Here is a 17,322-nt window from a genome sequence, read left to right on the forward strand (position 1 = left end):
GGGTGGGGGTGGGGAGGGAAATGAGACAGGACTGCTGTAAGGTTTCTTAATATTTGTCTATGCACACATATTACTTTGATGAAATTTTAAAGTAGAGGGAAAGGTATGAAATAAAAATATACAAGGTGTGTGCAGGGGCTGGCAAGTAGGTTGAATTGCTTAAGTCAAAACTAGTCAGGATATAATGAAAAAAAGGCTGTAAAGGTAGGTAGAGGTTAGATTATGGAGAGCTTTGAATATCATGCTAAGGATATTTGGAAGGCATTGCGGAATGTGGAGAGGTTTCTGAGTTGAAGAGGTGTCTGAAAGAGGTCCTTCATCTTGAAATGCTAATTTGGCAACAGTATACAAAATGGAGTGGGAGAAGCCCGTATTTGTTACTGTGGCCTAAAAGGACCTATGTGGTCTGGTCCCAGTCTACCTTTACAGCCTCATCTACCACTATCATTGTAGTCACAATGGCCTTCTTTTTGTTCCTCAAATTTGGCAAGTTTATTCTTGCCTTGGGCCTTTATACTTCGCTGTGCCCTCTGCCTAGAATGCTCTTCCCCCAGACCAGACCTTCTTATAGCTGCTTCCTCATTAGTTCTAGGTCTTAACTCAAATGGAAGAGGCCTTCTCTGACCACCCATATTACTCTTTCCCCTGTTATAGTTCTGGCTTGAGACTTCATGTCCCAGTCTCACACGCATCTTCATTCCTGTACTCATTCTGCATTCAACCCATTTATTAAACCACTGCTTTACACCTCGGTACTGAAGTTATAAGAAGGAATCAACTTGATCTTGTTCTGACCTTAAGGAGTTGTTTGGTAGACTCAGTGATAGCAGCTGTGCTTCTCAACAGACCCTAAAAGGCCATGTCGAGGTCCCTTTTCTCCAGCGATACATGGTCAAAACCGCGCCCCCTGTCCCTTCTCAGAAAGCAAAGCGACCCCTACATTACATCCCTCCCCAGCTGTAGAGAAGCAGCCGATCCCCCTTGGGTCCAGAGCCAGGGCCTTGAAGAGTCCGGGAACGTGGGCTGGAGAGATCTGCCCTTCCATCCTTGGGAGCGTAGGCGACCGCCGCCACGCTCCCCTCTGGGCCTGGGACCAGCGCGCAGGAGCTGAGCACCGCAGGGTGGCTGGGCGGGGTGTCTGCGGGGTACGGCCGAGGGCCAGGCCATCTGCCGCGCGGCCAGCGCGGCTCGGCTGCAGCCGGGGGTGGGCCCGCGCCGGGGCGGAGCCGCGCCTGGGTCGGGGGCGGGGAGTGGACCGGGCTGCAGCCAAGAGCCGGGAGGGCCGCGGCCACCGGAAGAGTCGCCGTCGCCAGCAGAGCCGGGAGAGTGGGGAGCGGAAGCGGTGGCCGCGACGGCGGCAGGCGGCGCTGGGACCCGGGAGCGGCCGGAGAACAAGGGAGCTGGCGCCGCGGCCGGCCGCGGAGCTGGGCTGAGCCGCTGGGCCGCGCCGACCGCCGCCGCCGCCGGAGAGGCCCGGCCCCGCCGCCCGAGCAGGCAGCGCGCGGGCCGCCGGGCCCGAGGCCGGAGCCATGGGCGAGACCAAGATCATCTACCACCTGGACGGGCAGGAGACGCCGTACCTGGTGAAGCTGCCCCTGCCCGCCGAGCGCGTCACCTTGGCGGACTTTAAGGGCGTTCTGCAGCGACCCAGCTATAAGTTCTTCTTCAAGTCTATGGACGACGATTTCGGGTGAGGATGGCCCCGCCTCGCCTCCGGGGGACCCCGGCCCCTCCGGCTTCTAGGGGCCCACTCGGCCAGTTCGGACTCCCCTTGCTACACTGGCTTCTACCCCTACTCTGGATTCTAGGGGCGACTCGGCCATTTGGTCCCCACTGGCTTTTTCAGAGGCTGGAGTTCCAGCCCCTCTAGGGACTCTCCTTTCCCCTCTTGTGGGGAACCTTGGTCCCCTCGTTTAAGGGGACGTCCAACTCCCTAAGAGCAGTCAGTTCCAGCGCAGTCAAGCCCCCTCACCTCCTCAGAGACCAGCGGCCCACACAGACACACCTTCCCCCCCTCCACCCGTTCCAGAGCACAGTTCCCAACCCTCCTCCTGCCAACAGAGCCACCTTTCTAGCAGAGACTTCGGGTGTTCGGCACTCGGCCTTCGCCTTCTCCATCTTTTCAGCTCCACAACTCAGAGCCATATTTGGAATATGGAGCATCTAAGGGCTCTGCTGTGGGACTTTGCACTGGCTGGGGGGTGCTCAGGCTGTAAGCTAAGGCCTGCAGCTCTGATGTTTACTTAGCTGTCTCCCCTGTCCCTTGTGGGCTGTTGGGGATGTTGTCAGGGAGCAGAGCACCTCACCCCTGAGGAGGATTCCCCACTAGCCCAGGTGCAGAGTCCCTCACAGAACTGGGGCCTCTTAATGGGAGGGCCAGGAAGGGTCTCTTGGTGTTCCTCCTCCCTTCCCTGGAGGGGTCTTATCCACCCAGCTGCAGGGCTTTGGACGGGCGGAGTTTTGGAAGCAGTGACTTCCCCTTTAAGAGGGGATGGAATGTTGGAGCCGGAAGGTTCTGTAGCAGCTGGCCTGGGAGGGGGAGCCTGGTGGATCCCCTCACCGCCCCCCCCCAACTCCCAGGGGACTGGGGGAGGGGGAGGCCCCCCACACTAGCCTGCCCCTCACTAACTGGGCACTGGGCCTGGAGGCCTGCGGGGAAGGCCTTCCCGGGCCCTCCCGGCCTAAAGGCCGCCTCTCCAGCCTAGCCTGAGGCCTACGCTGCTCTTTAGAGCAGAGGCCCAGAGCTGAGTGAGGGGAGAAATTCTTCTCCCCCGTGTTCATCAGCCTGGCTTCTCTCCAAGGACCCCGGCGCTCCTGGCTCTGGGACGCTAGCAGCTTTTCTGTCTTCTGCATGTTTTGCTGTCACATTTCCCCTTGGAACTCAGGGTTTGTTGAGCCCAAGAGCTCATATGTGTGAAAGTGCTTTGTACAGTGGGAAGTGCTATGCGGCTTCTATTCTTGTTTCTGTTGTTGTTCCTGCCTTGGGGTTGGGTACTCCTAGTGTAGTAATGATTGTCTGGCTTCAGTCCAGAGACAGAGACCCCTGATTGGAAGATGCTGAAGAGGGATCCATCTGCAAGGGGTGGGAGTGAGGTGGGCAGATGCCTTGGTCTGATAAAGGAAGAATGGAGTTAGAAGAGACCAAGATACTGCCTCAGCGTATGGGATAGGGGAAAATCAGCTGCATTTCAGTACGCTGGGGCCACCCTGGGGTCAGGTGCCTTGAGGGACTGGGTTAGACCTGTGTCTCCACCGCCCACTCATCCCAGAGTCTACTGGGCCTAGCCCCCACCTCCTAAACCTAGATCTCTGTGGGCTGCCTCCCACTCTCCCCAGGCTGCTGTCAAGCCAGGCCTAACCCCCATTATATCCGCTCACTGTTGACTTAATATTGTTCTTTAAATCCACTGTCAGCCCACTCACGCTTTCTTAGTTTGACCTAGTCAATAATATGAAACCACAGGTCTGACATTCTATTTATATTTCTTTCTAAAATATGTTAAAAATAAATGTTTAACTCTCGAATTAAACATTCATTCAGATACACCTGAAGCCATCTTGCATTCATCAGTGGTACTGGAACTTGAACCATCTTTTGCAAAATATTAGAGTAGGCCATTTTAGCGGGGTTGCGAACTATGGTAAAAATGAAGTGGAGGAGATTGATTTTGTTTTTATTTCTAGAAGGATTAACGATCAGGATACCTGGTAGGGCTGTCTTGTCACAGAGGACGAACAACTGAGGAATATATATTTATATATGTATTTCATTTATTTATCAAACTCTTTTTATGGTGCTTACAGTGTGCAGACACTGATCTAAATGACTTTCAAATCTTTAGTCATTCAATGCTCTTTACAGTCCTGTGGAATAGGTAGTAATATCTCCAGTTTATAGATGAGGAAACTAGAGCACAGAAAACTTAAGTAACTTACTTAGCCAAGGTCACACAGCTAATAAGTGGCAGAGCTTATTAGGAACCTGGTTCCAAAGTCTAAGGCATTAATCACACAATTGTAGGTATTATCATCATCATTTAACAGGTGCATCCTCTCTGAGGGAGATGCTGAGCCTTGGCAAACTGTATAGGTGATAGGGCTGCCCCTTATCCCAGCCCCATGAGACGGAGGTCTGGCAGGGGCCAGCAACCTCTGCTGACAGATGGGAAAGTGGGTCAGAGGAGGAAGGCTGCCATCTCCTCCAGCTTTCCAGGCTCTCCCTCTGGGGTTCTGGTGTGTAAGACTTGAGGATTCCCAACTCCCATCTGGTCTCCAGAAGTATTTGTCAAGCTCAGGGTAGGTCCAGCCCTCTTAAATTATTTGGGATATAGAAGAAGAATTAAACATTTTCAGCACTGAGGGGATAGTGGGTGGAAGAACAAGGTACCACCATTTGAGGGGCCTTGAGCCATGGGAGGAATAACATGGGAAGTCAGGCCACTAACTGTTTTGCTCCCCGCTCCATGTCACACACTAGCCTGTCTCTGGGCCTTCTACCTGGAGTACTTCTTTTCCCTTGTCTTCTCCAGGTCCAAATTCTCCTTTCCTCTGGGTTGCACTTTTAAAGCTATGGCACTTATTTCTATTTATCCTTATACCTACCCAGCTCCTAGCCAGGACCTAACACTAAATAATACTCAGTAGATGTCTGTCCAGTGAACACATCTGCTGCTCTTACAGCTCTGATCACTTCCCACTTGCAATATACTCATGTGAACTATGCATTGGACAGTAACCTCCAAGGACAAGACAGGCTCCAGGTCTAATGCTTCTTGAGATCCATGCAATGGCAAGCACAAAACTTAAAGCCCACTGGGCTCTTGGCAAAGGCTTTTTAATTGAATGAACAAGGAGTGATAAGCAGATTTATTTGGCCCCTGCCCTTCGAAACTTACACCTAGTTAGAAAGAGGGTATGGATCCCGCAAAACATTGACAAAGTTAGTAACTAGTTTTTAGTGTATGCCTGGACCATGCCAGGCACTTACAAATCTCACTTACCAGGATGAGACAAAGGCTTGGAAAAGTCAAGAAATCTCTCTAAGATAGGAGGGCTGATAAGTAGCAGAATTGGAATTTGAACCCAGATTTGTCCGACTCCACTTGGGGTGTGTGTGTGTATGTGAGTGCATAAATGCTGCAGAACCCTGAGCCATTCAGCTCCACAGAGGGAAGGGGAGGCCTGTCTGAGGTCCCCCAAGGCTCCCGAAGGTCAGCTGATCATTGTGAGTCAGCAGAGCCTTGGTGACCTGTCGGTGACCCCCAGAAAGAGAGGAAACATCTGTAGTGCTGAGCTGTGTGGTGGGGCCTCAGCAGCAGTTTCCCACCACAGGGCTGCTGAGACCCTCTCCAAAGCAGATCACAGTCCCTGCCACGTGACCCACATACCTCCTTTTAATTTGACCCCCAGTTCCCATGGGGGCTGCGAGCTTGGGGTGCCCTGTGGTCAGACTGGCTGGTGGGTCTGAGCTATCTCTGTGTCCCTGTTTTCTAGCTTGTTCTGTCTCCAGGCTTTCTGCCATGGTGGGCCTGAGCAGGATGATTTGAGCTGCTTTCCTGGGGTTGCTGTGGGGTTGGAAACAGTGGAGGAGCCAAAGCTGAAGGGGAGGGAGGAGGGCAGACTCAGCCTTCGAACTTGGCTGTGAGTCCAAGAATGTGAGCATCACAAGAAGCCAAGCACGTCCCAAGCTCTGGGCAGGAGCTGCTTTAAGAAAAAGGGAGGACTGGGCTTCCCAGCCTCCTTCCTTGCTGTCTTCCCTCTCTGCTCATAACTCCAGGCATGTGTCTTCCTCTTGCCCCTGATCACAGCTTTCTAGCTCTGTGCTCCTGGGGTATTTGATCAGTCTGGGGGTGCAGGCCTCAAGCTTTTCTATCTCCTTTCCTGGCCCCATATTGTAGTTGTGGTCTGACTTCTTGCCTCACTGCATGCCCCAGGCCAAACTACATGCCTGAGACTACATCCTACCCTTCCCCCATCCGCCACCCCATGTCCCACATCACTGTCTCCCACACCGTCACCCTCCACACAGACCCACATCACCTCTCTCACTGTACGGGAAAGAATGTGAAATACCATGGAAAGAATATGGGGTTTGGAGTCAGACGAGCTTGGGGTGGAATTCCAGCTCTGATATCTAGCTCTGTGACCTTGAACAAGTTACTGATTGTTTCTCAGTTTCCTTATTCATAAAATCAGGATCATATGGTCTATACAATGAGGCTGATGTGAAGATTATACATTCTAACTATAGGGAGATAAGATGGTATAATAGGTAAGAATAAAGGCTTTGGAATCAGGCTGACCAGGATTCAAATTCCATCTCTTCACTTATTAATCGTGTGACTGTAGGTAAATTTCTGAACCTACTGAGCCTTGGTTTCCCCATCTGTATCTATTTTATAACATTACTATGAATGTTAAACGAAGTGATACAAGTAAAGTACTTAGCTTTGTGCTTGGCCTATAATATTGGGTTGGCCAAAAAGTTCCTTGGGGTTTTTCCATAAGATGTTACAGAAAAATCCGAACGCACTTTTTGGCCAACCCAATACATGCTCAATATATGAGAGCAGTTGTTACTAATGTCATAGTGGCAGTAGAGGATGTTTGGTAAATGCCTTCTCCCCTTCTCTTTCCTAATTTCCTTAAATTCCTCATCCACATCTCCCAGAAGAATATTAGGATTCCCAAATGAGAAGGGAAGAACAGTGATACGGGTGTGCTTTTTCCTAGTTTAGGGTCAGAGGGAAAGATAAAGTCCAGCCCAGGAGAGCCATTGTTAGGATGGGTACAGCTCTCGAGATTCTAGGGGGCGACTGCACTCACTGGGGACAGTGATTTGTCGTGTAATTTGCAATCACCTGATGACCAAGAGGATGCCCCAGGAAGGCAGATGGCCTGGGCATGGCTGGTGTCTTCCTGGTGGTGACAAAGAGCTGTCCCTGGTCAGCCCATCCCTGCTCCCATTTGAACAGGCTTATGCTGGTGGTTTGATTCCCAGTTTAGGGTAGAGGAGCCCCTGAGAGTTGGGGTTGTGAGGATGCCTCCGATTCCACCTCAGAAAGCTCGCTCTGACACCCACCTTTCCCTGCAGAGTGGTGAAGGAGGAGATCTCGGACGACAATGCCAAGCTGCCCTGCTTCAATGGCCGGGTGGTGTCCTGGGTAAGGAGCCCCCCTCAGCCCTCTCCACCTGCATTCCTGCAGTGGGCTGGATGGAGGAAAGGCATTGCTGAGACTGTGGTTTTATGCTTCAGTATCTGAATATTCCTTGAGTTTTCTAACTGAACTGACTCTCACCCCAGATTCTATAGCTTTGGTGAAAAGTGAGGGAGTGGTGAGAAGGGGGAAAAGAGAGACAGAAATACACGTTGGAGACAAAAACGTCTCCTATGTCCTCTGAGGTACTTTGCCTCAGGTTCCCTTCTGTCACTTGCTGACCTCTACCTTGGACCTCTGACTCTTGTTCTCTGCCCCCATCCCACTTCACCAACCCATGCCTCCCAGCCTCCTCATCAACCCAGCAGTGGGTCCATTCCTCATCTCAGCTGACCTAACACAGTCCTGTTTCTTCTCCCTGCATGTCCCTTGCTTCATTCTCCCCAAGTCTCATGCCCTGCCAGAAGCCAACTATCCCCTTTTCCCTGGGGCCCCTGCGCCCTACTATCCATGCATTTTCTCCCCATCAGCTGGTGTCGGCTGAGGGCTCACACCCAGAGCCAGCTCCCTTCTGTGCTGACAACCCATCGGAACTGCCACCGCCCATGGAGCGCACAGGAGGCATTGGGGACTCCCGGCCCCCATCCTTCCAGTGAGTGTGACCTGAGGGTGGGGAGGGCCCATGGGGGAGGTCTGCGTCAACTCAGCTCAGGGCTGGGGGAGGGAGCCCCCAGCCTGCCCCCTCCCCCACCAAGTCCTCTCTTCCCTGCAGCCCTCATGCTGGTGGGGGCAGCCAGGAGAACCTGGACAATGACACAGAGACTGACTCCTTGGTGTCTGCCCAGCGAGAGCGGCCACGACGGAGGGATGGCCCAGAGCACAGTGCGTCTTCCCTGAACAGACACCTTCCCCACCCCCCCCCGCCCCCCACCCCCACCCCCGCCCCGCAGCTTCCACTCAGCTACCCACCTCTCTGCCCTACTTCCTGAGTTCTGGGTACGCCTGGCCCCAGTGCAGCCCCTGCTCCTTCCTCGCTCCTCTTTCTCTCCTGCATCTGTGAATCCAGCTGCCTCCATCTCCTGCAGCAACCCGGCTAAATGGAACTGCAAAGGGGGAGCGGCGGCGAGAGCCAGGGGGGTATGACAGCTCATCCACCCTTATGAGCAGCGAGTTGGAAACCACCAGCTTCTTTGATTCAGATGAGGATGACTCCACCAGCAGGTGGGGCTTTGGTTTCATGGGTACTGTGGGACAGGTGACCCCGGAGGAGCCCTGAACCCTGAGGATGCTGGGCCCCTGGGCGGGACCTGGGCCCTGCGGTGCCTCTTATGGGGCAGGGCTGGGCCAGCTCGGTGGGGAATGACTGTGGGCCCCACAGGTTCAGCAGCTCCACAGAGCAGAGCAGCGCTTCACGCCTGATGAGAAGACACAAGCGGCGGCGGCGGAAGCAGAAGGTTTCGCGGATTGAGAGGGTATGGAGCTGAGATGTTAGGGTGGGTGGGAGCAGACCAAGCCCTCCTGCCCAGGCAGGGCCAGAGTCTGTGCTTCCTCAGACCCCTCCCCTTGGGTCAGGGTTTAGAACCTGAGAGGGGAGGTGGTGCTGAGGGCTCACCTTGAGGCGGAGCCAGGTGGGAGCAGTGAGTTCCTGCCAGCATTGCCTGCTACTCAGGGCCTCTGTCTGTTCCAGTCCTCATCCTTCAGCAGCATCACGGACTCCACCATGTCACTCAACATCATCACGGTCACTCTCAACATGGGTGAGTCTGGTGAAACAACTCTCGTGAGCACCTGCTACATGCCAGACGCTGGGCAGACTCGAGGAGTTCAGAGAGGCACAGGCTACGTTCCCTGCCCTCAAGAAGTTCTCTTTCATAAGCATAAATTGGTACATACACTGATCACTTCAGTAGCTCATGATCAGGGCTATGACAGAGATAAGCACAGAGAGCTATGGACGCAGAGAATGGCATCCGGGAAGACTTCCTAGAGGAAGTGATTTCTGATTCCTCCCCGCTTCCCATTTTTCAGGCACTGCATTCTTGCTCTCTGATTTCTACCCTAGGTGCTCTTCTTTAGGAGATAGCTGGATGTAGGGAAAAGAGCCCCAACTTTGGAATTTAAATCTGAGTTTGAATCCTGACTCTGCCACTTCATGGCTTAGAAAAGTCACTTAAATTCTCTGAACCTCAGTTGTCTGCTCTGTAAAACAGGACTGAGTCCCTACCTCATAGCCAACGAGGATCAAGTGAAAGCATGCTTGAGCATGTGGAATACAGTGCCTGACTCAGGTCCAATAAGTTAGTTCTTGTCCCTTTCTACCCTTTTCTAATATGGGGCTTGGAAGTTGGGTAGGAACTTGGTTCCTCTCTCAAGGTCTTGTTACTCCCTGTAGAAAAGTATAACTTCTTGGGTATCTCCATTGTGGGCCAAAGCAACGAGCGTGGTGACGGAGGCATCTACATTGGCTCTATCATGAAGGGGGGGGCCGTGGCTGCTGATGGACGCATCGAGCCAGGAGATATGCTGTTACAGGTACCATTGCCCACCGTGGGTGGTGGTATGGATAGGGATGGGGAGATGTCCATGCCGTCTGTACCCTGCTTCTTGGTAAGGGGAAGACCCCCTGGCCCACCAAACTCAGCTTCCCTACCCACCTCCCCAGCACAGCTGCTTATCCCACTCCTGGTCCTCTTTCCCAGGTAAACGAGATCAACTTTGAGAACATGAGTAATGACGACGCGGTCCGGGTACTGCGGGAGATCGTGCACAAACCAGGGTATGGATGGCACTGGGGAGGAGGGGGCAGGTATTTCTGGCTATCAGGCAAGGGGCTTGGTTTGGCCTCCGCACATCCTGCCCTTACTAGGGACACCCTTGCTTTCAGGCCCATCACCTTGACTGTAGCCAAGTGCTGGGACCCAAGTCCACGTGGGTGCTTCACACTGCCCAGGAGTAAGTGGATGGGGCAGTTGGCCCTAAAGCTGGTGCTTGACCTATGTGAGCCCTATCTCTCCTTCCTTCCGTGTTACCCTGAACCCTCATACCTACCCTGTTGGGCCAAGCAGTAGGCAGGGCAGGCAGCCCCTGACTCCTCATCCTCCCCGCAGGCGAGCCCATCCGGCCCATTGACCCCGCGGCCTGGGTCTCCCACACTGCAGCCATGACCGGCACCTTCCCTGCCTACGGCATGAGCCCCTCCCTGAGCACCATCACCTCCACCAGCTCCTCCATCACCAGCTCCATCCCTGACACAGAGCGTGAGTGTCCAACCCTGACCCCTGGGCCCAGCAGACAGGGCCAGCTGGGAGGGACTGCCGAAGGCCCACCTGGATCCTCTTGCTTGAGCGTCAGAGGGGGCTGGAGAGGAGGAGACTCGGTTCATTCCAGCTACCTTACTCTGCAGTTTTCCTCAGTGGATGCTGACCCTCACCAAACAGAGTTTGCTTCTGAACCTGTACTGAGCACTCAGTAAGCCTCAGTTTCCTCTCGTGAAATGGGACTAATGATATGCACTTTACCAGGTTCCTGGGGGTTTAATGAGAGGATACAAGTAAAGCATCAGTCACAGTGTGGCATAAAGTAAGCACTCAGTAACTGACTGCCTTTTTATTATCATAGCACGCATTATACACTGGGCTAAGCCCCTTCATTTACACTATTTAATTCTCTCTTTAAATATCCTGTGAAATAGATACTAAAGTCCCTATTTTTATGGAAGAGGAAACTGAGTGTCCAACAAATCGGTGATTTGCTCGACATTGGTCCATGCTATTAGGTGGTAGAGCTGGAATGCAAACTTCTGTGTACCTAGCTCCATAGCCCCTTTCTGCCTCACCATTCTGCCTCCTACCCCCAGGCCTAGACGACTTCCACCTGTCCATCCACAGTGACATGGCCGCCATCGTAAAAGCCATGGCCTCCCCTGAATCCGGGCTGGAGGTCCGTGACAGGATGTGGCTCAAGATTACCATCCCCAATGCTTTCATCGGTGAGAGGGCCCCATGGTGGGATGAAGGACAGGGTGGAGAGCAGTGGGGCAGGGCAGGCCGGGGGGCGGGGCGGCCAAGAACTCCCTTGGGCCACTCCTTTGAGCTGGAATCAGCACTAGCCTCATGGCTTCTGCGAGGCCAGAAGAGCCCAGGTCAGGTGGGCCTCCCAGTCAAGTGGCAGCCTTGCCCTCAGGCTCGGATGTGGTGGACTGGCTGTACCACAACGTGGAAGGCTTCACTGACCGGCGAGAGGCCCGCAAATACGCCAGCAACCTGCTGAAGGCCGGCTTCATCCGCCACACTGTCAACAAGATCACCTTCTCTGAGCAGTGCTACTACATCTTCGGCGACCTCTGTGGCAGTACGTGCCTCCCCCACCTCCTTGCCCTGTCTCCTGCTTGGAAGTGGAGAGTTGCCCGGGGATGTGGCAGCAGACTCTAGGGAACCCAGATGAGGGGGTAGCAGAGCTGGGGGAATCTCGAGACCGGACAGTTCTGTCGTAGAGGCAGAGCCCAGTCCAGCCTCTTTACCTGCCCTACATCCCCCTCTGGGGGCTGGCATTTTCTAAGTGCCTGCTCTGTGCCCGGCACCGTGCTGATTGTTTCTAAAGCATCATCTCACTCTCCCTTCAAGCCTCACAACCTCCCCACAACCCTTGGGGAGACGGATTACTATCCCTGTTTTCAGATGAGGAAACTGAGACTTACAGAAGTTAAGCAGTCCCTCCCACGTTTCACAGCTAGAAGCAGAGGAGCTAGGCCTTGGATCTAGGTCTTTCTGGCTCCAGATCCTTTGTTCTTCCCACCATCAGGGTTGTCCTAGGTGTGTGGTGCTGCAGAAACATTGTCCCAGCAAAAGACCAAACAGAGTTCCTAGCCTTGGCCCCTGCTCACCCTCACAGCACCAAGCAGCTTCCACTAAGGCAGGACGTCCTGGAGCTGGCCTGAGGCCTCAAGTCCACAGCCTCCTCAGACCTCTCAGGGTGGGGCTGTGCCTCTCAGTGAAGCTGGAAAAGCTGTCAGGGCCAGGCTGTAGAGGACTCTGTAAGCTGTACCAAGGAATTTGGACTTGATCCTGAGAAAGTACAAAGCCAATGAGGGTTATTAAGCAGGAGAAGTATGTAGGGAACCCCCATTCTCCGGAGCCTGTGGACAGCTCTCAGGAAGAGGAGTCCTCAAAACAGGGCAGCAGAGCTCAGGATTGGGAGCTGAAGCACGGCCCCAGCAGCCACCCCTGTCTGAGGGAGGCTTCTCTCAGCCCAGTGGTGCTGGCTGGAGTCCAAAAGCTAGCCCTTAAAATGCTTCAGATTAGGTTCTAGGGGCTAGAAAGGTTGTTCTTGTGGAGCATAAGTCCCTGGTGTAGGCTGGGTGGGGTCCCTGTCCCTCAGCAGCTCTGGCATGGCCCCATGGAGTAGTAATAGATGCATAAGGTTTTGGAGTTAGTTTTTGTTTTTGTTTTTTTTTGCGGTACGCGGGCCTCTCACTGTTGTGGCCTCTCCCGTTGCGGAGCACAGGCTCCGGACGCGCAGGCTCAGCGGCCATGGCTCACGGGCCCAGCTGCTCCGCAGCCTGTGGGATCTTCCCGGACCGGGGCACGAACCTGTGTCCCCTGCATCGGCAAGCGGACTCTCAACCACTGCACCACCAGGGAAGCCCTGGAGTTAGTTTTGAGTTCAGATTTTAGCTCCACCCTCACTGTGTGAACATGAGTAAGTGACACAGCCTCTCAGTGCCTTGATTTCTTGATCTGTAAGATGGAGATAACAGTAAAACTTATAGGTCTGTTTTGAGAATGATATAAGATAATGTATGTAATGCTTTTAGCACTATGCTTGGCCCACAGTAATTGCTCTAAAAAAGTTGTCCATTTATCATATATTTAATTCTAAGATGAACATTTTTTTCACATTTCAGTATCTCTGAAATTGGGGTGCATCTTATAATCAATGGCTTCTTAGACTCAGTCAAATACGGCTATTATTATCATCATTAGTAGAAGTGAGCCCTGGCCCCAAACCTTCATGGGTACATAAAGCTTCTCAGGATAGCTGTGGCTTTTGCTCAGAGAGACATTGTTCCATCCCAGGGGCATTCTGGGTCTCCTACCCATGGACCAAGTCCAGCAGAAGCCGAGCTCAGGGAGATGCTGACAGGACAGGTCTTTTCCTTCTCACTGGTGAGGTCTCCTCAGTTGGGAGTACAGCAGGTTCAAAGGGAATAGCTGGGGACCTGGGTAACCCCCGGAGCACACAGTCACTCCCCATGGGATGACAGCCTGGCAGCTGAAGTGGTCACCGAGGCACGCCCCTGCTTCCCACCGCCACCACCTCTCATGCTAGCTGCCGGCCTTGACTGATGGTTTGGCTGGTAGATTCCATAGGCTGCCTCAGCCCCCTCTCCTGACCTCTTCTCCCCTGTAAGGTTGGCTCAGCTCCCTTAAGGGCTTGCAACAAAGGGCTCAGTCTGTATCCAGCAGCTGGCTCCTGGGCAATTGCAGCTCTCTCAGAGCTCTGGGACCTGGTACGGGTGGTCCCAGAGAACCAGGGACCTGTTCACCCCAGGGACCTGTGAACAAGGGGTGTCCCAGGCAGGCAGGTCTAGTGGCCCCTTATACTCCCTTCCAGATGGTTCCAGCATTGGTGGGAGCAGCCTTGCCTGTGCACAGTTTACTGGGGAGTCAGAGTCATGAAAGAAGTGATGTTAGTGCAGTGACTCAAGTGCTGTGAAGAACTAGGCCTGGCTGGGAATGGGGTGGAGAGCACAGAGGAGGCATCTAAGTTGTTCTGTTTCTGGACCCTTCCACCCCACTCCCACCCTTCCCAGAAGCACCAGAAAATTGATCTGGGCCAAGGGCCTTCTGTGTGGGGAGGCTCTGAAAGGCCCTGTGTTCATTCTGGCTTTTAATGGGTGTTTTTTTAGTCCTAAGTGAGTAAGGAGGGCAAAATTTCACCTAAATTTCCCCAAACTGCCCCCTCCTCCTTACTAATACCCTCATCTGGAAAGGTAAAGAGAAAGTAAGCACCTCTTAGCTTCTGCTCTGGCTGCAGTTTGGGTTGACCTCAGGCTGGTCATTTAACCTCTCTGGACTTCACTTTCCTCATCTGGAAAAAGTGTGACTTAATACCTTCCTCATGGGGTGGTAACGTTTGCGTGAGATGAAGTGCTTGCACTGTACCTGAGGAAGTGCAGGTATGCAGTAGCTGGCGGCTGTCTGGTATTTCGGCCTCCCATATTCCCCACCCTACCCTTCCCGTAAGGGAACAGAGTGGGGAGGGCGATTGCCAAGCAAGAGTTTTGCCCCTTCCTCCAGCCCACGGAGGAAGGAGGAGAAACTGGGATTTGGCACTGAGCACCTGAAGTGGTGACTCAGGGCCTTCCTGGGGACGGTTTTCTCGGGGGCTGGCTCTGCAGGATCTCCCTCCCCACCACCTCTGGAGAGTGACAGAGGGGGTCTGAAGGAGTGAGAGATCTCTGGCCTGTCCCTCCTCCCGTTCTGGTGGGACACTGCCACTGCTGTCACTGTCTTCCCAAACGCACCCACCGGGCCGAGGCTGGGCATCTCTCTGCTGACTGCGGGTGCGAAGGCATGGGATAGACCCAGCTCAGATGCCCTCCCCTCCCCTCCACAGACATGGCCAACCTCTCCCTCCACGATCATGATGGCTCCAGCGGCGCCTCCGACCAGGACACGCTGGCCCCTCTGCCGCACCCAGGGGCTGCCCCTTGGCCCATGGCTTTCCCTTACCAGTACCCGCCGCCCCCACACCCCTACAACCCGCACCCAGGCTTCCCCGAGCTGGGGTACAGCTATGGCGGGGGCAGCGCCAGCAGTCAGCACAGTGAAGGTAAGGCGGCGGGGGTCGTGGAGGGAGCCCCAGGCGAGCCCCAGGCTTCCTCTGCAAGTTCTGAGTGTCCCCCACCCCGTCCCTGCCTGTCCCCTGCAGGCAGCCGGAGCAGTGGCTCCAACCGTAGCGGCAGCGACCGGCGGAAGGAGAAGGACCCGAAGACCGGGGACTCGAAGTCGGGCGGCAGCGGCAGCGAATCGGACCACACGACCCGCAGCAGCCTGCGGGGGGCGCGGGAGCGGGCGCCCAGTGAGCGCTCGGGTCCTGCCGCTAGCGAGCACAGCCACCGCAGCCACCACTCGCTGGCCAGCAGCCTGCGCAGCCATCACACGCACCCGAGCTACGGCCCCCCCGGGGTGCCCCCTCTCTACGGCCCCCCCATGCTGATGATGCCCCCACCGCCTGCGGCCATGGGGCCCCCGGGAGCCCCTCCGGGCCGCGACCTGGCCTCCGTGCCCCCTGAACTGACCGCCAGCAGACAGTCCTTCCGCATGGCCATGGGAAACCCCAGTGAGTTCTTTGTGGATGTGATGTGAGCAGGGCCCCTTCCCCACTTCCATCCCACCCCGCCCCGGGCAGGCCGCGTCCCTTTCTCCGTCCGTCCGTCATTTTTACTTTGGTACCTGAAAGGGAAATAAATGGAACTAAATCCAGGCCCGCTAACCGCTCGCTGGGTGCAGCGAGGGCAGGGTGCACCTGATGGCCACTGCAGCCCCTAACCTGCCACCAGCCCCGGCTTGTTCCTCTGCCCACTAACCGCTGCACAGGACTTCCCGGGATCCTTCGTGTCCCTGGGACCCGAACTGCTGGTGCTGCTCCTTACCACCCGCCATCACCACCACACAGACTTCAGGAGCTGACCCAGCGGTGCCCTTGAGGGCCTGCATACCCCTCATCCCCACTTTCCCTCCCTCAGTTCTTTTTCACCATTCATTCAGCTGCATCATCCCTCTATTAACCCATCCCCTCAAGCATGCGTGCCGATTTCTTGGTTTTTCCCCTTAATACTGATACAAAAAAAAAAAAAAGACTTGCTTCCTCTGCCCCTCCTCCTAACTGCCCTTGCTACTGCCTCAGCCCCGCACCCTAGAGCTGTAGTCACCTCCAGTAACCATCCACACTAACTCCACCTGCGCTCAACCTTAGCAGAAGCCCAGCGGGCCCCCTCAGTTGCCTGAGCTGCTAGTGGATTCCAAGGAGCATCTGTGCTCTATACCCAGCCCCACTGCTGCCCCATGCCTGCCCGGTGTGCTAGTTCCTTCAGACCCTAACCCTACTAACCAGCAGGCTCATCTCACCTCGGGGCCTGAAACATTTCTTTTCTTTCTTTTTTCCTCCCCCAATTTTTCCTGGGCCTGGAGCAGCCAAGAATTTCGGGCTGTTTGACTTTCTGTGAGCCCCCAGCGAGGGGAGGCCCAGCCTCCGAGGAGACCAGGAGCCCTGCTTCAGCAGCCCCTCAGGGCTTCCCAAGGATATTTCAGCCCCAGTACCCACACTTTAACCTGTTGAGTCACTAGGCTTCTGAGGAGCACCCAGCCTCTCGCCCATGTGTGAGAGACTCTCTTTCTTTCCCTCTCTCCCTCTTTCTCACACACACCTCCCCCACCCCCTGCCCCAACACACACGTGCCTATGCAAGTTCACTTAAGCCTCAGGGCTGGTCCCTGACCAGAGGGCTGGACCCTCTCTCCCAGTCCACTCCTAGGTCATGGGGCTGGTCCCCTGATTTCTCTCTCCCTTTCTTCATAGCCCTCAAACCTCCCACACATGTCCCCATAATATTTCTATCTGGTTAAAGCCCATAATCTGGGTCTCTGATTGGGCTCAGCGCAGGACCCCCCCAGGCAACTGACAGGCTGTTCTCACCCTGCCCCGCGCCCCACACACCCTCCTGTGTTTTTACCATCACCATGATAACCCAGAGCAAGGTTAGGCAGGGTGACTTCTGGGACTTCCAGACAGAGTGCCAAGCTTTAGTTTTTACCTTATTCTCCCATTTAAGCAAATCACAACTTTCTCTGTGAGCCTCTTCTATAAATTCTGGCTCACCTAGGCTTCCATATTTTTAGGTCTGGCATGTCAAGCATAAGATGAAGTCCTAAGCTCCAGGTCTTGGAGCAACCCAGGGTAGGGGTATTTTGGCATTCATTCATTTAACAAATATTCCCTGGGATTTGGGGTGCATGAGGGCTGTGTTAGAAGTGTGACTCAGTCTTGCGTTTCTTCTGGGAGCTCTAGGTTTGCTCCCAACCCAGAACATGGTTTCCTCTAGCCACCACTATAGGGCTGCCTCCTGTACTTCTCTTCCTCCTCTGATTCTTCCGTCTCTGACT

General features: G+C 54.5%; 1 protein-coding gene across 2 annotated transcripts; it reads left to right on the forward strand.

The window, feature by feature from the left end:
• The first annotated feature begins 1,529 nt into the window (after positions 1-1,529).
• DVL3 (dishevelled segment polarity protein 3) lies at positions 1,530-15,526 on the forward strand. Of its 2 annotated transcripts, XM_065875787.1 has the most exons (16): positions 1,530-1,690; positions 7,094-7,163; positions 7,688-7,809; positions 7,930-8,064; positions 8,289-8,378; positions 8,536-8,629; positions 8,845-8,914; positions 9,550-9,689; positions 9,857-9,933; positions 10,042-10,109; positions 10,265-10,382; positions 11,003-11,145; positions 11,340-11,507; positions 12,476-12,484; positions 14,775-14,990; positions 15,090-15,526. In XM_065875787.1, exons 1-16 carry the CDS (start codon positions 1,530-1,532, stop codon positions 15,524-15,526), a joined length of 2,118 nt encoding a protein of 705 aa, XP_065731859.1. The 2 variants fall into 2 exon arrangements, with proteins under 2 accessions (XP_065731859.1, XP_065731858.1); XM_065875786.1 differs by lacking the exon at positions 12,476-12,484 and having other exon boundaries at positions 7,930-8,039; positions 8,243-8,378; positions 10,265-10,414; positions 11,014-11,145.
• The last annotated feature ends 1,796 nt before the right edge of the window (positions 15,527-17,322 follow it).

The sequence above is a fragment of the Phocoena phocoena genome, chromosome 4 (assembly GCF_963924675.1).
Source record: "Phocoena phocoena chromosome 4, mPhoPho1.1, whole genome shotgun sequence".
Lineage (NCBI taxonomy): Eukaryota > Metazoa > Chordata > Mammalia > Artiodactyla > Phocoenidae > Phocoena > Phocoena phocoena.